This window comes from Helianthus annuus, chromosome 14 (assembly GCF_002127325.2).
Source record: "Helianthus annuus cultivar XRQ/B chromosome 14, HanXRQr2.0-SUNRISE, whole genome shotgun sequence".
NCBI lineage: Eukaryota > Viridiplantae > Streptophyta > Magnoliopsida > Asterales > Asteraceae > Helianthus > Helianthus annuus.
Window position 1 is genome coordinate 71,946,005 of NC_035446.2, and position 26,736 is coordinate 71,972,740.

The 26,736-nt window shown below is 35.5% G+C and overlaps 1 protein-coding gene and 2 long non-coding RNA genes across 6 annotated transcripts; 2 read left to right on the forward strand and 1 right to left on the reverse strand.

Moving 5' to 3' along the window:
• Positions 1–247: 247 nt before the first annotated feature.
• LOC110916857 lies at positions 248–2,918 on the forward strand. Of its 4 annotated transcripts, none has more exons than XR_002580081.2 (7): positions 249–553; positions 756–861; positions 956–1,074; positions 1,754–1,808; positions 1,942–2,088; positions 2,463–2,526; positions 2,617–2,918. It is a non-coding gene; the product is annotated as an uncharacterized LOC110916857 (long non-coding RNA). The 4 variants fall into 4 exon arrangements; XR_002580082.2 differs by having other exon boundaries at positions 250–553; positions 962–1,074; XR_002580078.2 differs by having other exon boundaries at positions 248–553; positions 756–1,074; positions 2,636–2,918.
• A 4,538-nt stretch (positions 2,919–7,456) lies between these two features.
• On the reverse strand, positions 7,457–8,164 carry LOC110916131 (nuclear transcription factor Y subunit B-1). The gene has a single exon (XM_022160889.2). It carries the CDS (start codon positions 8,133–8,135, stop codon positions 7,554–7,556), a length of 582 nt encoding a protein of 193 aa, XP_022016581.1. The 5' UTR covers positions 8,136–8,164; the 3' UTR covers positions 7,457–7,553.
• A 17,078-nt stretch (positions 8,165–25,242) lies between these two features.
• LOC110918087 lies at positions 25,243–25,695 on the forward strand. Its single transcript, XR_002581059.2, has 2 exons — positions 25,243–25,303; positions 25,484–25,695. It is a non-coding gene; the product is annotated as an uncharacterized LOC110918087 (long non-coding RNA).
• The last annotated feature ends 1,041 nt before the right edge of the window (positions 25,696–26,736 follow it).

Below are 26,736 nucleotides of genomic sequence, written 5' to 3' on the forward strand. Positions count from 1 at the left end.
ATATATCTTCTATACTACTTTAATAAGCATATAGGAAGGGTAGGATGGTCATTTAGGAATGTGTTGAAAACACACTTAATACACAATGTACAAGATTTAAAGCACAAGAAAACACAAACTTTTTACCCTTCAACTGAATCATCATCAACCGTCCATTCCTTTCAATTTTTCACACGGATCACAATCTGAACGGCTGATATTCACTTCACACGGATCGCCCCATCCATTCCCTCCACTCTCACATCTCACAAACTTTATCAGACTTTCTCCTCTCTTTCTCTCTCTTTCTCTCAGATCTAGATCAGAAGCGTTTGAACCACCGGTGGAGGAAACTAGGGTTTCGTTGTCCGTGATGAAAGATATCTGGAGTGCTGATGGTTTGAGATGAAATCAGATGATGAACAACCTGAGATGTAGAACAAACATCAATGAAATTGAAAACACACAGGGTTGAACACCGATTTGAAGAAACCCTAACTGAAGGTTTCGTCCGGTCATCTTTGTTGTGGTTTCTTTCGGCTTTCTTCCACATCAACTATTAGCAAACACAAAGGTAATCAAACCCTAAAATGTCTAAATGTTACCAGAAAAATGGACTGGTTGTTTTCGTTGTACTCAGCTTTCTACCCTTTTGTTGTTCATCTAACTTGAAGGAGAAGTCCTGTTGAGTTAACACGTAATTTCATTAGGGTTTTACAAGATGTGGTTCACCAGCTTAACGAGAATTTTGAATTATTTCCTTCTTTGATTTTTAGGGTTTTTTTTGCTGTGACATATGAGACGGGTATTGGGATCCTCAATCGATAAGATTAACAATTCGTGCATTCTTTTTTTGTTGGAGCTCTTGGAGATCGATGAAGGGTTTAATTGTTTCTAAGTGTTTGCTTTCTGTTAAAGTTTTTACATTGTCCCCTTACATGGAGACCAATGAAGGGTTTATTTGATTTTTCTAAAGTTGCAGATCAGTTGGATCCAATTACTGCTCTGGTGTTCTCATGGCAAAAGATATAATTTGAATTGTGGCCTGCTTTACTTGATGAAGTTCAAGCACGATTTGACACTGATGTTTGCCAGGTATCAGCCGGTTTTAATGACAGTCGTATTAATCAATTGTTTGAATGCCCTTTCAAAATTACTTCAATGTAAGGATTGATGTGTGTTATTTTTTTTATTTGCTTTGTATATTAGTTTTATTACTGCAAAGAACATTCTATTTAGAAAAAGATGTATGTTGTTAAGGTCAATATGATGATGTGTTTTACTTGTTAACTAATTGATTTGAAGGTGACATTGCTAATTAAACTGAACTTTTAGGTGCATTCTGTTTATACCATTATATTGTCTTTTTTTATTTGGGTAGTGTTTGCCTTAAATTAAGGGGGCTTAAGACCTTGGATGTCACACTTGGTGTAAGCTTCGGTTGGCCCCTGTAGCTACCCTTAAGGGATCATTGTTCTATAACTGCCTATCATCTTGTTTTTATCTGCAGTAAGTTATATAAGTTAAGTTACAGGATCATACTAAAAAGTAGGAATATAACGCCTAGAGGGAGTTATTTTTTATTTATTGATTTATTAAAAAAATAAATCATTTCAATCATGATGATACATGTAGCCATGACCACTCGAGTTAGATAAGATTGCTGTTATTAGAAAAAAAACTTATATCTATACTATATATATAATGCATATCTGTACTATCAAATGATGTTGGATATTTGATTATCAGTTTCTTATTTGATGCTTGTTTGTAGGTACTGAAGATATTAATAGGTGATGGAGTGATATCTTGTGCGGGGATTCAATGAGGTATGGTTTTGATGTAAATTTTATGTTTTAACAATTATAGTTCCGTAGTGGTCTCTGTTTTTTTCTATTCAAGGGGTGTTTGGATTTGGATTTTGTCTTATGAGTTGATATTTTTTAATGTTTTGAAATACAGAATTTGGGGCTGTGAGTAGGCCTGGATCAAGATTGGGGAGAGAAAACGAAACCAAAACCCTAATCCATTGCTGATTGTTTCTCCCCATGGTAACTCTGCGTCGTTGCTGATGGTTCTTGCTTTTCCGTCTATGCCACCTCACTACTGGTATTCTTCATCCAGGTCTTTATATTTAAAGATTCATTGTCATTCGAAGTGGTATTCTCAATCCAAATCTTTATTATATGGGGCCTTTAATTCATTTGTCTGCAATTGGGGAAATTTCAACTCTTTCATTTTGATTTCATCATTTCTTGTTGGAGAACTATGAATTTCGTGATTTCATTGCTCAATTCATATTAAATATAGCATTATTCCCAATTTCAAGTAGGTTTTTGATCTGTTTTTGTGTTCCCTCTAAGTCTAAAGATACACAAGCACAAATTCACATGCTTTCTTGCTGGTACGGTGGCGGGGGTGGGGCATTGCTATTAGTGTTATACCAGAGGTATCAATCTCATTGTATATTTTTCAATGGTCAGCAAACTGAGTCCCATACCCACCAGCCCTATGACCATTGGAGCTCAAGACAGCTTGCAGCAGCTGGTTTGCTTCTATCTAAATCTTGCCTTGATGCATAAATTGTTTTTAAAATTTAAATTAATATCATAGTTCTTTACTCTTTGATCCGTGAAGCGAGCCAAACTTATTGCAGCAAGGCATACTAAGAATCAGAGGACGAGAAAGGAGAAAGAGGCATAGGCGCAGGAGAGAGTATACCTTTGGTCTTTGCCTATTCCGTTGACTATTGCTTTTGTTAGAACCGAAATATACATTATGCTCTTCAAGAACACTAATTAGGGGTCATGTGTAATTATAGGATCAACCAACATGACAAGATTGGGTCGTTTGAAATCAATTTGAAACTAAGTTTTTTTTTTCTCTTTGTATAATTATACTGTATAACCTTGTACGGAAGTTGACTTTGTGATGATTTGGCATTTTGTGTTAGACGGTAATGTGATGATGCATGTAGTTGTAAATAATACATGGTTTAACAGTTATACCATTTGTTGACGTGGTAGAAGCCTTGAAAATTAGATTCTCACACGGATGACTTTGTGAATTTAATAAGCACAATTTATTATCTAGAACTTCACAAGGTTTTTTTTAACGATATAGATTGACTGGTAAAAGATCCCCTACAGCCCTACTAAAGTTCGGAACCGCCCAAGTTCGAATCTCCTTCCCATCGGTGCGTAGCTCTACTAAAGTTCGGAACCGCCCAAGTTCGAATCTACTTCCCATCGGTGCGTATGGTTTGCTGGGCTTGCTGGGCCGGCACACATAGTGAAGGTCGAACCTGGTACCCCACAGAAGAAAGCCCTTAGGGGAAAACTCTTGATTACTTCCAAGGTTTATAAGAACTTGATTTTCACAAAATGGTGGATGAGAACTTGATTCTATGGGGTAAAATACGAACTTCATTCCACACAGTTTGTTTAGAGCATTCACATTTGTTTAATTTTTTAAATGATATGCCATGGATGCACATTGGCAGGACAACGCTATTCAGACCTTCCCTTTACCGAAAATTTAGATTTTAGTTATGACCTTACTGAAATGAACCTTCTCATACTCACCCTTAGAATTACTAACAAGTGTTGTGTTTCCGTTGTATTGCGAATTTGGTTTGGTTATGGCTCAAAACCGAACCGTCCCGTACATAGCCCTAGGCTCATCAACCTAAGTGATACGTTTCCCGCCGCATCGCGCGGGTAAACGACTAGTATATATATATATATATATATATATATATATATATATATATATATATATATATATATATATATATATATATATATATATATAGGGAGAAGATCATGCGAGAACCACCTCTTATTGTGAGAACCGCGAGAACCAATGTGAACACACCAAAAAGCCTACAAATAGCTAATTTTTTTTAATATTTTTTATATAAAAATCGCTACTTTTCGAAGCAAAATAAAAAAAAATTTAATTTTTTTAAAAAAAAACATTTTTTTTAAAAAAAACATTTTTTAAAAAAAAAAAACATTTTTTTTGCCACTAAAAGTAACGATTTGAGCATAAAAAATATTAAAAAAAAAAAAAATTTAGATTTTTTTAGATTTTTTTAGGTTTTTTGGGGGTTTAGTTTTTAGCATTTTAGCTTGGGGGGGTTAGGTTTTTGGGAGGTGGGGGAGGGGGGTTTAGGTTTTTTTTAGGTTTTTTTGGGGGTTTTAGTTTTTAGAATTTAGCTTGGGGGGGGGGGGGTTAGGTTTTTTTTTTTTGGGGGGGGGGGGGTGTGGGGGGGGTTAGGTTTTTTGGGGAGGGGGGTGGGGGTTAGGTTTTTTTTAGCTATTTTAGGTTGTGTTCACATTGGTTCTCAAGGTTCTCACAATAAGGGTGGTTCTCGCATGAGCCCCTCCATATATATATATATATATATATATATATATATATATATATATATATATATATATATATATATATATATGTTACAACTTTAACAACATCAATCAAATCTCAAATTATCTTCTACTCCCCTCTCTCTCTCTAAACAAAGAAAAACATATCTTTGTAAATCTCACACACAAATACACACATCTTTGAAGAGATGAAACCCTAAATCTAGATCCTTCTCCCTCTCTCTCCCCCTTCTTTTTCTCTCTAGTGGCTGTGGTGGTGAACAGCAGGGTTAGGTACGGTGGTGATTTTGTCGGTGTGGAAAATTGGCGGAGATCGTGGTGGTTCTAACGTTCAGTGATGGTGCTAGTGGCAGTTGATTAACGATGGTGAAGGTTTGTGGTGGCTGTTGGGTGGTTATGATGAACCGACGGTGAAGGTGATGGAGGCCGGAGGACCCGTCGGAGAAGATGAAGGAGTTGCAGGTTACACGGCGGTGGTCGGCATAGATGATGAATGTCAATCTTGAAGTTGAACGTGGTGCAGAAGAAGAAGGAGATGACGACGGAGATTATGATGAAGGTTGGGTGATGATGAACAATGAAACAGAGAGGTGGTGTGATAGTTAATGACGGAGGTGAACGGATGTCGGAGAATCGGAGAACGGATGAACGGAACAAGGTTGCAGGTTGGTCGATGGAGGTAAGTTGCAGGTGGTGGTTGTGTGGAGCATCGGAGATCGACGGTTGTTCGCGGTTGCGCCGGTGAGTCAGACTCGGTTTCGCCGGTGACGGTTACGTCGCCGGTGAGGAACGTGGTGTTTGTGGTTTGACTCGGTGTCTGTGGATTTGGTTTGAGTTTTAAAAAATCGATCAGTAAAGTTGTAATATATATATATATAGGTAAAGAGTAAAATACAAATGTGCTTATCGTACGATACGTACGCGATCATCCCAGCCGTTCGATCAGGTGCAGATTTGGTGCAAATTCAATACATATCGCATGTGAAAAAATGGTTAGCATGGGGTAGTGTGAAAAATGGCATGGGGTGTGTAGATGGACAAAATCACATGTGGAATATTTGAATATTGCATGTGAAAAAATGGCATGGGGTAATGTGAAAAATGGCATGGGGTGTGTAGAATCGCATGTGGAAGATTGAATATCGCATGTGAAAAAATGGCTAGCATGGGGTAATGTGAAAATAGCATGGGGTGTGTAGAATCGCATGTGGAAAATTGAATATCGCATGTAAAACAATGGCATGGGGTAATGTGAAAAATGGCATGGGGTGTGTAGAATCGCATGTGGAAAATTGAATATCGCATGTGAAAAAATGGCATGGGGTAATGTGAAAAATGGCATGGGGTGTGTAGAATCGCATGTGGAAAATTGAATATCGCATGTGAAAAAATGGCTAGCATGGGGTAATGTGAAAAATGGCATGGGGTGTATAGAACCGCATGTGGAAAATTGAATATCGCATGTGAAAAATCTGTGTGTGTGTTACTGTTCATCTTCTTCGATTGTTGGTCGATCATTATCATTCTTCTTCCGTTTGACCCTTACAACTCCCAAATTAGTAGTTCTTATTATCGATATCGCACTAAAAGGAACGAAGGGAGGTTGGGGAAGAAGATTTTCAGGTTTTTGAATTTGATTTAGCTAGGGTTTGATTTTGAACTATCATCGGTCAATTACAGAGATTTATGACCTCGCAATGACGTTTAACCTTCCTGGTATGATTTAGATATATTAAAATGATTAATTTAACCATTTAAATTAGTTTCGCTCGCGTTTGATCGATTGAAGATCGTACGGCTGAGGGCATCGCGTACATAATGTAGGATAAGACGTATTGTACGTTAACCGGCCTCTCTCTCTCTCTCTCTCTATATATATATATATATATATATATATATATATATATTAAAGTCGCCGGAAATTAATTTCGCTGGAAAAGTTCGCCGGAAAGTGTGGTTGTGGGGTTTTTCTCTAAAAATGTAGAAGATGCCCGGATAGTCCCTGTGGTTTGGCCTTTTAAAGGAAAGGGTATTTTTGTCATTTCACACCCACTTAACAGAGAAAACAAACTTAAGTTAGACCCAGGGACTATCCGGGAACAAAAAATGAAACGTTGGGGACAATTCAGGTAATCTTAGAAAGTTGGGGACTATAGGTGAAAAAATGCGAAACCACAGGGACTATCCGGGCATTTTTCTCATCTAATCATAAAGGATAATTTTTGAACTTTATGAAGATAAAGGACAAATAGTGCAATTTTCTGTATAAATAAAGGACCATTTGTGTAATTTAGTCGTATTATCAATGTACAAGAAGTAATTTTCTTTGATTTTTTTTTCAGTTTGGATCCCGTTTTCCTAATCGATCTTTTAATTTGTAACGAGGTTTAGTTTTTATCAGTTACGATTTTTGTTTCTGTTCGATTTTCTATCACGATTATTTGTATTTCAATTTGTCCTGCTTTGAATTGTTCTCTTACGATTAAGATCCAATATTTCCAATTGATATTTTGATTTGTAACAAGGTGTTTTATGTAGTATCAACTCTGTCATTGTTCATTTTAAGCTAGTTTTAGTTCATTTGTAGCCAATTTTGTGTTCGTTCATTTTGGTTTATATTATTCTCATTCGTTTTTAACGGATTTTGTTCTTGTTCGTTTTTAGTTAATTTTGTTCCAGTTAATACGAATTGAATCCATTTTTTCTCTTTCAATTCACTACAGAGAAAAGTTTAACTTGGATATTGGTCCGACACGCAAGGGAGAGAAGAAAACAACTTAAAATCGTTTTCACCTATTTGGGTTGTTTTACTAGGGTTAACCAATATAGATTTCACTTCATGGTAATGTATTCTTATGTTTATGTTAATTAGTTACAATGTTCCATATATATTTACAACTTCTAACATCTTTCTTCATCCTGCAATGCTACCAATCACTCTTAACATGTTTTTTCATATTATTTTTAATCATTTTCTGAAATTATAAATAAGAAATTAAGAATATACTTGGTTATTTATAAATTTCAAGAAACTGAACAAAAAGCTGCTGGTGGGCCAACCAGACCTTCCCATTTTGGCCCATGACCCAACAAGTTTTAGAGATATTCCAATGTGTACTTAAAAACATTCAAGAAAACTCATTGTTACAAATAATATTTATGAAACCGGAAAATAACATTCATTTACCAATGCCCAACAGAATCAATGCTTTCTTGTTGATTGTGTAGTTGTGTCTGAATCGAATTCGACGAAAACGGCAAAACAAACTGTTGATCAGAAGCCGAAATGAAAGGCGGTTGAGACATGATGCTAACGGCCGAAGACGAATAAACATTTTCGTAAGGCAAACCGCTTGTTGCATTATGTTGTTGTTCAATGCTAAGATGTGGCTTAGGCACATTGTTATTAACCTTGTCCCCTTCTAATTCTCTATACTTGAGAAGATATTGTTTGAGCGGATCAACATACTCTTCAAACCCTAAAGTCGTGATAGCCCAAATGATATCATCACCGTTGATCGTCTTTCTCTTCTCTTGTTGGCATTTATCCGACGCTTCTCCCGTGATGAAGCTAATGAATTCCGAGACACACTCTTGCACAGTTTCTTTCGCTTCTTTTGAGATTTTCCCGTTTGATGGGATCACCTTTTTCATGATCCGGCCTACATTTGCTATTGGCAAGAACCGATCCTGCTCTTTGTTGTTGTTGTTATTATCGTTATTCGGGTTTTCTAGGCTTCTTTTTCCTTGTCTTCCATCTTCCATTTCTCTATCATAAAAAGGGTCACATTTTGTTTTGTTTAATATTTAAATTACATAGGAATGAGATTAAGTGGCATGTGAAGCATAAAAATAGGCATGTGAAAAGGGTTACCGAAGGGATCGGGTATACCGTACAAATTTTTGGTCCCTTGGACTCGTTCTGATGACCATCATGACAATTCAATTGTAGTAAATATCTAAATGATCACGTTCATACTAGTTTCATATTTTAATTATTTTTTTTTCTAGATTTAAATGTCATTTTAGTTCATTTGATTTGTGTCATTTTAACAGTTTAGTCCAAAAGTTTCATTTTTCGTCTGTGGGTCCAAAAAGGTTTCATCGTTGCCATTTTAGTTTACTGGATTAACTTTATCCGTTATTTATGTTAACGAGAAGGGCGATTCGGTCATTTTATATGACCGAATTGTCTTTCTGGTTAACAGAATTACATATAAAATGACCGAATTGCTCTTCTAGTTAACAGAAAAAATGGACGAAGTTAACCCAGTGGACTAAAATGGCAACGGTGAAACCTTTTTGGACACACATGAGAAAAATGAAACATTTGGACTAAACTGACAAAATAACCCAAACCACATGGCCTAAAATGGCGTTTAACTCTTTTTTCTAACTTCATCATATTTTATTATATATATACTAGGTTAGAACCACGTGTATTACACAGGTTGAATAAATGTAATTTTATATATTAAATAATAAAAACGTATATCTTTATGAACCTTGTATATTGTACGGGTTAAATAAATGTAATTTTATATATCAAATAATAAAAAAGTTATATCTTTAAAAACCATGTGTATTACACATATTAAATAAATGTAATTTTGTATACTAAATACTAAAAACGTCGTATCTTTAAAAAAACCCGTGTATAATCAGGTTGAATAAATCTACCAAATAATAAAAAGTTACATCCTTAAAAACCCCGTATATTACACGTGTTGATTAGATATAAAAAAGAGTTATATCTTTAAAAATCATGTGTATTACACAGATTAAATAAATGTATTTTTGTATATTAAATACTAAAAACGTCGTATCTTTAAAAAAACCCGTGTATAGTCGGGTTGAAAAATCTATCAAATAATAAAAAAATATATCCTAAATAAATGTAGTTTTGTATATTAAATATTAAAAACTTCGTATCTTTAAAAAAACCCGTGTATAGTCGGGTTGAAAAATCTATTAAATAATAATAAAAAAAATTATATCCTTAAAAACCTCGCGTTTTACTCGAGTTGAATAAACATAATTTTGTATACCTAATAATAAAAAAAAGTTATGTTTTTAAATAATTAGGATAACATTTAATATTAATTTATTATTTATATATTTAATATAAGATAAGTAGATAAGAGGAGTTATTTATTTTAAAAATATATTAAATTAACAATTTAGATTTGAGGATAATATTTTATTAAAGTATGATAAGATTTAATATTAGTTTATTATTTATTTATTCAGATAAATATAAATTTGAGAATACCTTCAATGAATGAAACGTGTCCAAAAGTTGGTTTCTTTTATTATAGTAGTTAGATTAGATTAGATACGTATAGACTATCGGATACCAATAGAGCTTGATGAGAGAGCATAGAAGGAAACTTCAATTGCATATTATCAACTACAAACATAAGTGTCAGTTGTCGGCGGGAATAGGTGAGGCCTTTCATTGGGCTAAATGAGCGGCAAAGGTATAGTGCCAGGCAGCTGCCTGCCACTCCCCTATTGGCCTAACAAATTTACGATTTTATCCCACTTTAAAATTACGATCTTGCCATCAGTTCAAAATTATGTTTTTGCCCTCACTTAAAAATAAATTTACGCTTATGCTCCCAGCTAAATATTTCAATTTTGCCCCCGGTTAAAAAATACGATTTTGCCCCGTTTCAATTTACAGTTTTGCCATTAGTTTTTTCCCTTAAAAATACGATTTTCCCATCAGTTCAAAATTATGTTTTTACCCCAACTTAAAAGTAAATTTACGCTTTCACTCCCAGCTAAAAATTCCAATTTTGCCCTCAGTTCAAAATTATGATTTTGCCCTGTATAAATTTATAATTTTTCCATTAGTTTTTTCCTCACAGCCAAGTTACGATTTTACCCTCAACTTAAATTTACATTTTCCCCATCGTTTTTGTTTGTTTTCCTGGTGACATTACAAGTTTGCCCCCAGTGTAAAATTACAGTCGTGCCGGCAGCTTCCTGGCACTCCCCCGTTGGTCCATTTAGTTTACGATTTATCCCTGAATTAAAATTATGATTTAGCCCTCAGTTAAAAATTACATTTTTCCCATCGTTTTGTTTTTTTTTTACCAAAACTATAAAGGTTTTTTGTTTTAATTGGTTTACTCGATTTAATTTTTTTTCGTGTCAAGGAGCTGCCTAACACTAGCTCATTAGTCCTGAAAAATTACAGTTTTGCCCTGAGCCCAAAATTACGGTCTTATCATCGTTTTTGTTTTCTTTTTCCTAGCAAAATTATAGTAGTCTTTTTTCAATTGGTTGAGAATTATTCGGCGATCGTCCCGCAACGCGGACGGGGCATCTACTAGTTTGCATTACAATATACAGCGACTTATGTTACAAAATGACCACTGAACTTTGATGAATGTATATATTGTAGCTCAGAAGTTTCATTTATATTTATAGGGTAAAGTTCTTGTACAAATAATCTTAACATACTAAATATACAAATTGAAGGAAAACTCAAAAAGACAAGGTGGCATTTTTGTAATTATCAATAACTATCAAAGTTACTCTACAAATATACCTAAAAAAACCTAACCACTCCCCCCACCCCCAAAAAAACCTAAACCCCCCACCCCCCAAAAACCTAAAAAAAACCTAACCCCCCCCCCCCCAAAAAAAACCTAAAAAAAAACCTAACCCCCCCCCCCCCAAAAAAAAAAAAAACCTAACCCCCCCCCCCCCCCCAAAACCTAAAAAAAACCTAACCCCCCCCCCACCCACCCAAGCTAAAATGCTAAAAACTAAACCCCCAAAAAACCTAAAAAAATCTAAAAAAATAAAAAAAACACACAAATTATTTTATTTTATTTTTTAACATTTTTTATTAAAAAATCGCTACTTTTAGTAGCAGCAAAAAAAATTTTTTTTTTTTTTTTTTTGCTAACGAAATGTAGCGATTTTTTTAATAAAAAATGTTAAAAAAAATTTGTGTTTTTTTAGGTATTTTTGGTTGTAACTTTGATAGTTGGTGGTAATTACAAAAATGCCACCTTGTCTTTTTGGGTTTTCCTTCAATTTGTATGTTTACTATGTTAAGATTATTTGTATTTGATCTTTTGCCTATATTTATAATAATAAGAAATTGACAACCCAAAAGAGTTGAAAAAATGTTAGTATGCTGTTGCCTAAAATCTTATAAAATGGGAAATATTGTTTTGTTTAATATTGATTTAGAATTTCTTTATCAATCAGAGTTGATCCAACAATCCAAAAATGTGTACGTGGCACACTCGATCAGTCATACCAACGACATCGGAAACAGTGGCGGACCCAGAAAATTTTTTTGCTGGGGTCCGGATGAGGTGTTTAATCATATTTTCAAGGGGTACGGTCGGGTTTTTTTTGCCTAAAATATACACTGTATTTTTTTTCAAGGGGTGCGGCCGCCCACCCTAGCCAAAGGCTAGGTCCGCCCATGATCGGAAATGTTGATGGAACAAATACTTTCTTGACAAAAGTTTATGGGAAATATTGTTTTGTTTAATATTGATTTATAACTTTTAAAGCGTAAGATACGAGTGTTTTATGCGATAGTTCCTACTTTGGAGTTATAAATAAAAATAAGAAGCGTGAAAATGATTTCAGTCATTGAGCTAGAGAAGGATATAAAGGTAATATCCTATATTTGTTGACTTTCTTTTTTTACATGCAAGACACGTCAATTCCTCTCTCATTTTAAAACGTCTATAGTTTTTTCATACGATATTATTTTTTACAAAAAAAAAATCCCTATAATAGCGAACATTTTTTTATTTTTAATATGAGTATAACATTGCTTTATAAAAATTAATTAAAAAAACTTTTTACTCTGTTTTTGTGCATTGTGTTAAAAGTTCTGATCATGGCAACGGGTTGGGTTTGGGACGGGTTTAGGTAATCCCAAACCCAAACCCGATTAGATAAGCTTGTCCCAAACCCGTCCCAAAACCCGTCGGGTTTCTAGCGGGTAAATACCCATCGGGTATCGGGTATACCCACAGGTTTTGGGTAAACCCGTTAATTTAAAAAGATTACTCGTTGGGTATACTCATCTCAAAACCCATTGGGTATCTATCGGGTATCTACTAACCGATTACATTTTGTATTGTTATTATAAAAATATATATCAAATAACTATAATGTATACGGATTAGAATACCTATATGTGTAAAAAATGGATGTATCTTATATATACATATTAATATTATAAAAGAAATTATATTGGGTATACAATCGGGTAAACGGGTCGGGTAAACGGATATATCACTAAATCCCAAACCCGTCCCAAACTCGTGAAAAAAATAATAACCATTCCCAAACCCGTCCCAAACCCGATTAACTGACCCCAAACCCGTCCCAAATGTGTCGGGTTTCGGGTTTACCCATCGGGTTCAGGTTTGATTGCCATCCCTAGTGTTTTATGCGATAGTTCCTACTTTGGAGTTATAAATAAAAATAAGAAGCGTGAAAATGATTTCAGTCATTGAGCTAGAGAAGGATATAAAGGGAATATCCTATATTTGTTGACTTTCTTTTTTTACATGCAAGACACGTCAATTCCTCTCTCATTTTAAAACGTCTATAGTTTTTTCATACGATATTATTTTTTACAAAAAAAAATCCCTATAATAGCGAACATTTTTTTATTTTTAATATGAGTATAACATTGCTTTATAAAAATTAATTAAAAAAAAACTTTTTACTCTGTTTTTGTGCATTGTGTTAAAAGTTCTGATCATTGTGGTTTTTCAACTGGGTTTTTGTCATTATGTTTTTTTACTAGAGTTCCTATACATTGTGTTCTTTAAAGACCTATAACACAATATTATTTTAGATTCTTTTCATTGTATTTTTATTATCAAAACCTATAACAAAAAGTATGACACAATGAAGATTGATTTTCTTTTGCATTGTGTTAAAGGTTATAGTCATTGGGTTCTGATCATTACGTTTTTACTAAGGTTTCTATTCATTGTGTTATTATCAGAACCTATAACATAATGTTATTTTGGGTCATGTCCATTGTGTTTTTATTATCAGAACTTATAACACATGTATAATAAAATGAAAATGGGCTTTCTATACATTGTCTTTATTTTTCCGGTTATTGTTTCAACTGGGTTTTGGTTGGGTCTACACATTGTATTCTTATTTAAAAGTATTTGCCCCGAGGAAGGATCCTAGAATTTCGTCTGTTTTCTGGGTTTGGAAAAGTGTGGATTTTCAAGAACGGGAATCTTATGATATGTTGGGAATCTCTTATGATAATCATCCACGTTTGAAACGTATCTTAATGCCTGAAGAGAGGAACCTATGATTAGCTTTTCGGGAAATTTCCAAACGAACAATTTCAACGAAATCATTCAATTTCTTATTTTACTATGTTCAATTCTATGTATTCCTCTATCCGTAGAGTACATTGAATGTACAGAAATGGCTATAACAGAGATGAAATGGATGCGGCGGTCGCTTGTCGGAAACCCAGCTGCTGAAGCCGCTATTGGACTCGCTATTGTTTCATCAATTTATCGTAATTGTGTTATTACTAGAACATATAACACAATATTATTTTAGGTTATGTCCATTGTGTATTTATTATCAGAACCTATAACATAATGTATGACACAATGAAGATGATGTTTTATTTTGGTTTTCTATAAATTTATTATTAGCTTTGATTATTGTGTTTTTCAACTGGGTAGGTTTTCTATACATGATGTTAATGTTATAGGTTCTGGTCATTGTTTTAGTTTGTTATCCATTATATTTAGTATGTTTATCCATTGTGTTTCATGTTCTGCTGTCCATTGTGTTTAATCTATTGTCTGTTGTGTTTTAGTTTGTTGTTCATTATGTTTTTTTTGTCTGTTGTCCTTTGTTTTTTTTGTTTGATGATAATTGTGTCTATTTTCCATCATGTTTTTAGTTTGATACTCATTGTATTTTACGTTATGTCCATTGTGTTTTACGCAACTAAGTTTTCATTTTTTTCCCGAAAGTATGACAATAGGGTACTCACAATAAAGATAAAAATACACTTGATTTTATGGTGTATTTTTTAAAACAAATGATGTATAAAAAGTTACAGATGTTTAAAAAATGAGGAGGAGGAGGAGAGCATGTGACTTGCATATACTTATTTATAGGTATGTGACTTGAACGTGAAGATTTTTCTTTTGGACAAGATTGCCATGATCCCACCTTTAACACTTGTCACTTTATGATTCATTGTTACCATTCTTATTTATTTTAGGTTTTATAGAATATTTTAACCTTCATAATTTGCCCCTATTTGATAAACTTTTCTTTATTATTGCATTATATTTAACTACGTTTAGGGCTCGTGTGAGCCACATATTTAGTAAGGGAACACTTTGTAACCTATCTAGTCTAATTAACTTTCCAACATGTCCTCGCTTGTATGGATATTATAAACTTGTAAAGGTAAAAAAGGGTAAAATGTAATAAAGATTACAGCTTAACAAAAAAACTAAAATATAATCCAAATCTAAATAATGCGAAAAAAATATTAAGCAAAATAAAACAAAGTCGGTATTTAAAAATCTGTAACAAAATGTAACAAACAAATCCAACCTTTTATAATAGCCGAAGTGGGTTCTAATAGACCTTTTGGTTAAAAAAAATAAACTTCATTCGTCCACAGATACCAGATGCAAATCTTCAACAACTTTCTTCAAACATTTAAGATTGTATCTTGGATTTGTTTGAAGATCAACATGCCACTGCTGACCATCCTTGTGATACACGATTTTAGCAAGGGAAAATCTTATTGATGGTATCCGTACAATTGGTAGTGTTCTAGGTTAGAGTATTGCACTTAATTATTATGTTCGCCGTGTAGGTTAGTTATGAAATTTAAAGAGTTGATCACAAATGGATTTTAAATACCGATTTAGGCAACTCCCATGAAGGTTCAAATATTTTTTTTTTCATAGCACTCTTTAGCAACAGTCCTAAACTTTTCAATCCCTCATATGAATATATCAAGTAGTTCAGTCAAATATATTAGGGCATTCTATAGTACTATTGTTATACAACATAAGAAGAAAAAAAGAGAAAAAAAAATATTAGAAAAGCTTGTAGATAACAACCGTCCTTAGCTCTTGCACACATTTCTCTATCGTTTGTATGTAGCTATACACATACAATAGACAAATAATAGAGTTTGAACAATTAATAAATAATTTATATGTGCTATTCTTATTTAGTAAAATAATTAAGAATGTCACTCGGAGCAGAAAAGTGTTGGATTTAAAGTACAAAACTCTTGTTTAGTCTTGCCCATGCCTGCAACAGAAAAGTTCAACAATAAATAGGACCTTGATATTCACACACCCCAAACCTTATTTTCACACCCCCAAAGCGCCCCGTTTTGGCCAAAGCGGGGCGTTTTAGCCTGCTTTCCAGACAACCGGTGATGTGATGGTGTACGGTTTCAGTTGAAGCTCCCCGCTTTGGCCAAAGCGGGGCGTTTAGGGTGCAATCTGCAGACAAAGGGTGATGAGATTTGATGGGATTTTATATTCTATACGGTGTTGGAGAAAGTGGAACGTTTGAACCCTAAGCGCCGCGCTTTGGCTAAAGCGCGACGCTTCGACCCTCATTTCATGCATCGAAGAATCTATTATCACACCCAACCCATCTATCCGCACAATTTTCCAATTCAATACGCATCGTATAGGCCTATCCGATGCGTTTTGAATAAAGTAAAAGACTTGGCAGACTGACAGGTGCAGGTGTTGTCTGGCGGCGGGCTTAATACGCATCGTATAGGCCTATACGATGCGTATCAAGGCACTGAATTTTTGAAGTTTATTTTTTGGTGTATTGTTTCGAGTGAGAACCCAAGAAACGAAAGGGATTTCGAGCAGTTGATAGATAAAGATCTTGACACGATCATATCGATTTTCGAGTGTTGACTAGATAGTCCAAGATGAAATATATTGAAACCATTCAAGCCCACTAGTCTACAATGTGTTATGGTGAGATTCTTCAAGTTTGCACAGTGGGAGAAAAGACCAGCACCCTTGTCAGTATTGTCATAATGCAATGAGACATAACTGAGATTTAAGCGGCGTGTTCCGATCAATGTTTATCGACATTGTTATAGGTGATGAAGAAACCCTAAAACGGAACATAATCCCAGATTGGCTAGAGCTTTTACACACAAATATGTGGTTCCCAATTTGTAAAATATTATGTCAGTGGGAAAATGTTTTAAAAATCAGATGCAACTTTACGGCACGCTTACCTTAATCACATCTTTCATAGAGTCACAAATCCGACAATAAGGTTCTATATATCTCAAACTTTTGAAGGTTCTTTATATGCTTCTTTCCTGATGCATGTCGGTGCCGGAGAGATGTTGCCGCAAGGTGGACCGTTTTTGTTTGAGAGTAGAAGAGTTGCATTGCCGGTGCCGGAGAGATACGATGTTAGGGGGTTTGAGGCGCTTTCCTAGTTGTCGACTGATGTGCGTGTAGTGTAATATATTTTTAATGTATATTTTAAGCCCTTTTACACTTTTTAGCCAAGTTTTAAATTTATAAAACACGATATTTACTAACACTAAACACACATATGGGCAAGTGCACCCATTGTGGACGTAGTATTGTGTTAGTAAGATACCGAGGTCGTCCAAGGGCACAAGAGCTTTTAGTACCGGTTTATCCTCAACGTCTAATCAAATCAAAAGTTAGAAAAAGGATTTAAACTAGAAAAATAAAACTAACTAAAATGCTGAAAAATAAAATAAAAGTAAAAACAAATAGACAAGATGAATCACTTGGATCCGACTCGTGTGTAGTGTAACATTTGATTATTTCCGCACTTTTGCACTTTTTAAGAGATTATCTTAGTTATTGTAGTTGGCCCCTCTTTTGAAGGTGACGTTACCCTCAACACAGTAGTTTGAGTCAGCAAGGATAAAATATTAAAGGGTCGGATTATTGAAATATAATTAATTAAATAATTAATGCATAATGTGGTAGGCCCGTCTTTTGAAGGTGACGTTACCCTCGGCTAAGTAGTCTGAGTCAGCAGGGATACAGTCCTAAGTAGCCGGGTTAAAGTTTTAATAGTAGCTTACTTATGAGGGGATCAAAGAGTTTGGACCCCCGCCATCCAATACCGGTGGGTATTGAAGGATGTCCTACTAAATTTGACCCAGGTCCTTTGCAGGATCTATACACTGAACAATGGGAAGACTCTTACCAAACCGTTCCTTTAACCCCCGACCAGGTAGCCAACAAATCTCCATATAGACTGATGTGCACAAAATGCAACATATAAATTACATCAATTGTGGCATAAAACTAACCCTTTTTTAGTACTAATGTTGGAAAAAGTGTGTTTTGTCTTCCTTTTGTATTTTCAGGATTAAATGAGCTCAAATAAACAAAAGAAGCAAAAGGCAGCTAAATCTAACACAAATACAAGAAAAGGAACAAACGTGGCATGCCCGACCCCCCTGACAGCATCTTCCTAAGCAAAACAAGAGAACAGAAGGCTGAACACGCCCCGTGCTCAGTGAGCACGGGGGCGTGCCCAAGTGTCAGCAGAAAAGACAAAGTTGTAGAAGCTTCCATCGCCCACCACGGGGTCGTGCTCAGCGGATACGGGGCCGTGCTAAACTATAAGATTCGCAGAATCTAGGCAAATCTTGATAGTACAGATATGCTTCTCCATCATAGAGTGTGTGAGTCGTCTCGGGATCCAAGATTGATCGTAAGAGTTCTTGACAATCAAAGGCCATGTTTGCCTAAGTCTCTTACATCACTTGGTGAAGACAAGTGTTTAGTGTAATACTTTTTATTTTTAATCTTTTCGCACTTTTTATTTGGTTATGTATTAATGACTTTAATAACTAGTTTCTTATGTTGAAGGTGATTCTTCCTTATCGTTTGTCCGTGGTGTCTTGGCATTATTTTACTGTCTATATAAAATAAAAGATTTTCACCATTCATATCTCCACGATCTATATGGAGATATGTTGGCTACTTGGTCGGGGGTTAAGAGAACGGTTTGTTAAGAGTCTTGCCATTGTTCAGTGTATAGATCCTGCAAAGGACCTGGGTCAAATTTAGTAGGACCTCCTTTAATACCTACCGGTATTGGATGGCGGGGGTCCAAACTCTTTGACCCCCTCATAAGTTAAACTACTATTAAAACTTTAACCCGGCTACTTAGGACTGTATCCCTGCTGACTCAGACTACTTAGCCGAGGGTAATGTCACCTTCAAAAGAGGGGCCTACCACATTATGCATTAATAACTTAATTAATTATCTTTCAATAATCCGACCCTTTAGGATTGTATCATTGCTGACTCAAACTACTGAGTTGAGGGTAACGTCACCTTCAAAAGAGGGGCCTACTACAATAACTAAGATAATCTCTTAAAATGTGCAAAAGTGCGGAAATAATCAAAGGTTACACTACACACGAGTCGGATCCAAGTGATTCATCTTGTCTATCTGTTTTTACTTTTATTTTATTTTTCAGCATTTTAGTTAGTTTTATTTTTCTAGTTTAAAACCTTTTTCTAACTTTTTGATTTGATTAGACATTGAGGATAAACCGGTACTAAAAGCTCTTGTGTTCTTGGACGACCTCGGTATCTTACCAACACTATACTACGTCCACGATGGGTGCACTTGCCCATATGTGTGTTTAGTGTTAGTGAATATCGTGTTTATAAATTTAAAACTTGGCTAAAAAGTGTCAAAAGGGGCTTAAAATATACATTAAAAATATACACACCGACACACATCAAGTTATTGGCGCCGCTGCCGGGGACACAAGGATTTTAAGAAAGTTAGGAATCAACGGCCTAATCGTTTTTTCTAAATTTTTCTTTTATTTTTAGGATTTTTCGAAATTTTTCAGCTTCTGCAGAACTCAGCACGGGTCGTGCCCGCTGAACACGCCTCGTGCCCAATCATTGGAACTGGTAATCCTGTTTTAAGTCAGACAGTAAGCTGAACACGGGGCCGTGCCCACTCAACACACCCCCGTGCCCAAGATTCAGTTACTGAAAACAGAACCGTAAGATCCCGACGGTTGGTAATTTCTGACACAAACATGAGTGATACTGATACTTTTTACTTTCGGCACTCTTATGGTACGTGGTGTCAAATATGTGGAGGCTCTCATGAAGAATTAAAATGTTTTTTTCTAAATTATAAGCCCCACTATATAGACCCATTGTTTTCCTGTAGTCTTAAGAGGGGCGAAAGTAAAAATAATCTCTATCTCTCCCTCGAATGCGCTCAACCGGACATTCTAGGAGAAATGCTTCTTGATGAACTATTTCAACTAGAAGATCTAATTCTTAATTGGTTAAAAGAGCTTAGGATGGATTTTAGTGAACCATCTCAAGACGATACCAAAGAAGAATTGTTGGGATCGCATTCAAACAACTCTGATATTCCCAATGATACCTCCAACTCTAGCGAGGACTTGATCGATAGTCGTCCATGTGCCGATTGTGCCGTGAAGGACTCTCCATCGACTTCGTTCGGTGCATACATAGACCTGAGCGATTCGGCATACACCTTCTTTAACGAGAGCCCGGAAAAGGGTTGGACTTGTCCACCTACATTTAGCATAGGAATCACCCTCACAGACAACCTCTTGCGTTCTCGTCTTAATCTGGAGCAATTTAGGTATCTTAGGCACTTTGGGGTTGTTCCATCAAGTAAGGAACCACCCGATACGAATAAATTCCTTACAATAGACAAACTTCATAAGCAGCCTTTTGACACGGGGCCGTGCCCAGCCGACACGCCCCCGTGTCCACCAGAAAGATTCCCTTCTGACTTTCTGTCAGAATACGGACAAAGTGTGTCAGGATCTTGCCTACACATGGGGCCGTGTCCAGCCGACACGGGGCCGTGTCTAGGTTGCTGTCGTTTTCTATAAATGCAGCCAAGAATCCTGCACATTTGGACCATCCAGGGACAGAGATTTCAGAGAATCTTCTCACATACCATCCTAGGTAGTTGCTAAAAGAAGGTTCTAACAACCATCTTGTCCTTTCCTCTTTTATCCATTTCCTTCTTCTACATCTTTCTTCCTCCAAAACCTCCATTAAAGCTTGAGATTTCAAGCTTTGTTGTGATGTTTGTTGAGTTTTGTTCAAGGAATGTTGTTAAAAATAAGTTGTATAACGTTGTTTTAAGTTATTATTACTCAAAAATGCTTCACAAATTGGAAAAATAATTTGAAACTTCGAGATTCCTTGTTCCAAAATCTGCAGAAAGGTGAACACGGGACCGTGTCCAAGGTACTATTTCATCATATTAAGCTATTTCTGGTTTATTTTCGTAGAATGTCAAGTCAAAACAGTGGAAAATCTTCTGCACATTCCAGAAACAGTCTAAGAGAGAGAAGGTCTTCAATTGAAGCTACTCTCGTACACTACGTCATGGCATTACGGGAAGCTCTTGATGTGATGACTTCGGTAGAGGAGGCCCTGATAGACCGTATAAATTATCTTACGGTGGGGCTGGAAAACAGTTTTCAAGAAATTAACCTCTTGCACCAGAGGTTAAACATTCTTGTATCACCTCCCATGGAACCAATGCTCCCTCAAGAGGATTGGAACCTAGCACTTGGAGTCAACAATCCTACCGGATGGGATGACATTCCAGTGGAGCCTTCACTTGAAGATTTACAAGAAGTCCCGGTAGAAGTTGTACCCCCTCAAACCGATGCCAACGAGCTCGCCTTTCTCCTCCCAAGGGAGATAGAGGAATGGCTCGCCGACGTGTGAGGAACCCATGCCCGGAGGAAGAAGTTCTTTAAAGCCGCATCCAACCGAGAGAATTATCTTTTTGGAAATTTTGCTAATTAGAATAATTTTTAGGCTAGAACTTCTTGGTTTAAGCTTCTTGTGCTTCATTTAACTTGCTTATCTAAATTATTAACTTTCTAGGATTATGTAATTCTCTCTATGACTTTAATGAAACGATGGCTTTAAAGTTTGGATGATGTTGTAATGGTTAAAACACACGCGGGATGGTGAAGGATAATAAGGGAAACTTGCACCAGCGCCCCATTCACGAAAACAGGATCATCCGAGAAATTTTTTTTGTTACAGCAAGTTCAGCACGGGTCGTGTCCGCCCGACACGGCCCCGTGCTGCACAATCTGCAGAAAATATCCAGTTCAGGTAACTAGACACGGGCCGTGCTCACTGAACACACCCCCGTATGCAGACTTCTGTTTCTTTTTACAAACTTTTGTTACTGGCACTTGAACACGGGGCCGTGCCCGGTCACCACGGGGCCGTGTCCAGAGTACCAGTAACATGAAATTTTGTTTTTTCACACCTTTTTACACATTCAATCAACCTAAAAACGTATTTTTAGGACACATTGAGGACAATGTATAATTTAAGTGTGGGGGGGGGGATGCTAAAACTTTGAATCTTACAAGTCCTAATTAACAAGCCTTACACAAAACTCTATTGGAACTGCTAATCACCCCAAATTCATTTTTTTACTTGTTTAAGTTTAAGTTGGGAATTTCAAAATTTTAAAAAGGTTATATTTTTACAAATTTATAACCGATAGCGTCGTGATAAAAAGAACCAAGATAAGAAAATTATGAAACGACATGACAAACTTAGTTAAAATTTGATTATATATACTTGATCACATAAAAACTCATTCCCACAAAAGTGAGTTTTGAGCCTTTACTGAGCATACAAATACATATCTTTAAACTAAATGCTCATTTTTTGTTTCTTCTGTGAATAGCCGCTTGGTTCTTACAACTCTAGAACTAGCCACGACAATACATTCCCGGTCCTTACCAACTTAAACCCAAGTAAGTAAATGATGGAGGCATTAGGACTAACCCTTTTTATTTCTACACCTTTATTTTTCTTTTTTTTTACCACCTACCCAAAATCCCCCTAGTTAACCCCTTTGAGCCTAAACCTTTTCGTTTCTTAACCCAATTCAAACACCTTTTACCCACCTAAACCTTTTTCCTTTTAAACCCTTTATTTTAGTAACAAAGCTCAGTTTCTCTTATGACTTGAAAAAAAAATGAGAATGAAGCCAAATAAATAAACAAACAAGTTTATCAAAAATAACTTTGTTTGAAATACTTCATCAAAATAAAAAGTTTTGAAAAATATAAAGTCTTATGAAAACCGACGCTTTTTACGCTTTTCGCCCCTTTACTAACCACTAACCCAACCACCCACCTTTAGCCCAAGCCTAACCCTTCACCCAAAAAGTCCTCTTGATATTTACAAAGGTCTATAGTTAAAAAGGAGGAGGATTGATTACTTGGCAAGCATATGGTAGGAGTAAGTTCCATGCCGCTCTCGAGTGATTCACTAAAAATACACCTTCGGCCGAGTGTTGAGTGATCCCCCGTGAGGTATGTGAACTTGTATATAAATGGAATTTTAAAAAGGCATGTTATGCCATAATAAGTAATTTATCTTATGAAACGTTTTTAATAAATCATGACGAATAGGATTGTAAATAAATAAAAATAAAAACTTAATAATGAATCTTGGAAATCCCGACACTCTATGACAAGCCCAAAAACCTTCTCTTCTACCAATTCCATTTGGGAGTGTAAAGCCACATTACAAAGAGTTTTGCTTGAGGACAAACAAAGATTCAAGTGTGGGGGTATTTGATGTGCACAAAATGCAACATATAAATTACATCAATTGTGGCATAAAACTAACTCTTTTTAGTACTAATGTTGGAAAAAGTGTGTTTTGTCTTCCTTTTGTATTTTCAGGATTAAATGAGCTCAAATAAACAAAAGAAGCAAAAAGGCAGCTAAATCTAACACAAATACAAGAAAAGGAACAAACGTGGCATGCCCGACCCCCCTGACAGCATCTTCCTAAGCAAAACAAGAGAACAGAAGGCTGAACACGCCCCGTGCTCAGTGAGCATGGGGGCGTGCCCAAGTGTCAGCAGAAAAGACAAAGTTGTAGAAGCTTCCATCGCCCACCACGGGGCCGTGCTCAACTATAAGATTTGCAGAATCCAGGCAAATCTTGATAGCACAGATATGCTTCTGCACACGAGGTCGTGCTCAGCGGACACGGGGCCGTGCCCGAGCTTCTGGTCAGCCTATAAATAGGAGTGCTTGGTTCACTTGCAACTCATCCCTTGGCACACCACCTCTCTCACACTTCACCCACCACCCACCACCTTCACAACACTATCATCCACCACCATCATCCATTGTCCATCATAGAGTGTGTGAGTCGTCTCGGGATCCAAGATTGATCGTAAGAGTTCTTGACAATCAAAGGCCATGTTTGCCTAAGTCTCTTACATCACTTGGTGAAGACAAGTGTTTAGTGTAATACTTTTTATTTTTAATCTTTTCGTACTTTTTATTTGGTTATGTATTATTGACTTTAATAACTAGTTTCTTATGTTGAAGGTGATTCTTCCTTATCGTTTGTCCGTGGTGTCTTGGCATTATTTTACTGTCTATATAAAATAAAAGATTTTCACCATTTATATCTCCACGGTCTATATGGAGATATGTTGGCTACCTGGTCGGGGGTTAAGGGAACGGTTTGGTAAGAGTCTTGCCATTGTTCAGTGTATAGATCCTGCAAAGGACCTGAGTCAAATTTAGTAGGACCTCCTTCAATACCTACCGGTATTGGATGGCGGGGGTCCAAACTCTTTGACCCCCTCATAAGTTAAACTACTATTAAAACTTTAACCCGGCTACTTAGGATTGTATCCCTGCTGACTCAGACTACTTAGCCGAGGATAACGTCATCTTCTAAAGAGGGGCCTACCACATTATTTACTAACAAAATAAATTGTTTAAAAAACACACTTTCTCAAAAAACTAATACAACATTTTAAAACTGGAAACCGTATAAATGAATACATGTACCGCGTGTAAGATGTTGTTCAATCGGTATCGATTTATTGAAACTGAAATCATATAAAATTAATATTGTTACCAGTATGGACATAGTTTGGGTGATATTCAATTTGGTTCATTAAGATAACAGTTAAAATTTCTATAAAAGATATACAAATAACAACTTTTAAAAATATATAAATAACACTTTCATAAAAATAACTCTTGAGAAAAAAAAACGATATTCAAGAAAAAAAACATTTTAGGAAAAAAAATCTAATAACAAAAGATACAAAATGGCAAAAAAACAAAAAAGAAAATAAAAAGGTTTAAACTCTATTAATTTGAAACTTAAAGGAGAGGGGTACGTTTAGTAAAATTCAAGGAAAGATGGGTACGTTTAGCAGCCCCTGAACCGAAATTAACCGAAAATCGGTTAATGGATCTTTTTTGTACCATGAGTTAACCGAAATTAATTGAAATGAATCATTTAAATTTTCATATATTTTTAGCTTTTATACATCCTTGTCATGTTTTATCTCTTATTTCAAGTGTTTATAACTCCTTTTTATTTATTTATTTATACATCCAATTTATTTATTTATATATATATTTAATGTATTTATACCTCCATTACATGTGTTTCTAAACAAAAATTTTAGCCAATGTTTGGTTTGGTTATTATGTGAACTGAAAACCGACAAATTAACCGAATAAACCGAACCGATTAACCGATGACTTCAATTACAGTTACAGATAATGCTAATAATCGAACGCACGGTCCACACCCCTCTTGATGTTCACGGGGCACAAACAACCCTACAAACACCCGTGCGAGATGCTCCTTGTTACCCATGTCAAAAGGTCCATTTAATTTTATTTTAATTTAATATTCAAGAAAAAAAGACTTACACAAAACACAATATATAAGTCCATGTGGTGAGCTAGTAACCAAAACCATCACACATCTCTTTCTCAACCTGAAAACGCAGCTACTTTGATTAATGCTAAGCAATATGCCTTGGTAATTATTTTCTTGGGTTCTCGAATTTTCAGTGATAAAGATAGATTTTTTTCTTTGGTTATTGAGTTGTAGTTTTATTAGCATTTTTTCAATAATCATTTTCGTAGATTAATGTATACTGTTTGGGATTTCTGGATTTAAATTCATTTTTCAACATCTGTTTCTCTTTGTTGAGCATAGGTGGCGGTTGATTTATTAACCCACTACCATGATAGGGGCTGAGGGAAGAATCAACAGTTCATGGCATTTTATTTCTGTATATTTTGTTCTCTTCAATTGCTCTTTGAAGCACCATGATAGGGGCTGAGGGAAGAAGCAATGATTATGTCGTTTTTCTAAGCTTTAGCTACTGCTGTCAAGGTAATTCTTGAGCCAAAGATGCATATTTATCATTTGTCTGTCATTTCTTTATGGTTGAGTATCTTTTTATTTTCTAGCTTTTGGTTTTTTTTTTTTGAAATGTAAACTTCATTAAACAAACGCCGACCTCAAACCGAGGCGACAAAACCGAACATTACATATTAACAAACTTACACCAATTATCCCATGACAATTGACATATCTATGGATTTCACTCTAAACTTTTGGTTGATCACAAAAAATGGCCATTAACAAACCTGCCATTTAAAAAGATATTGACACATACATAGTTTTTTGGATAATGTTGAGGAAATTTATACACATTAAGAAGCCTATAAAAATTTCTCCTGTGAGGAGAAAACAAAGGAGGTGCTATATCAAATTTCAATTTATTTTTCATATGTGGTTTCTCAATTCTGTAGATGCTTGAGTATAAAGATGTGTGTCACGTGTTTGCCTGAAATCCACCCCTTCAAACCGTCGATGATCAACCATTGAATATAATAAATATATTAATAATAATGTGAATTAACTGTGCTCTAATGATCAACTTATATACTCATATGCATTTAACAAACATTTGGTGCTAATGATTTATTGATTTTTTAAAGGAAAAATTACACGTTTTGTCCTTTATCTTAACACTATTTTGCAGGCGGTTTCCTTTTCAACGAATTTTGATAGCTTTTGCCCTTTATAGGGAAAATTGTTGCACGTTACGTCCTTTGGCTTTAAGTCAGTTAGTTTTTTTTTTTTGTTATGTCTGGTCTAACAAGGGTAGTTTAGTCTTTATACCCAGTTATTTATAAATCTTTTTAATATATAAAATAAAAATAATTTAAAAAACTAATATCTTTATAAATATTAAAATCTCTCTCTCTTCTACAAACACAAACATGAATGCTATACTGGTTTTTCTCTCTCACCTTTATCTACCACCTCCATTTCCCACCTCCCACAACCACAACCATCCGCCACCCTTCTCAACCATCATCGACCACCACCTCCCACCACAGGCATCTGTCGCCGCCCCTGTCTACCACAGACCTCCATCGCTGCCCACCCTGTTGGGA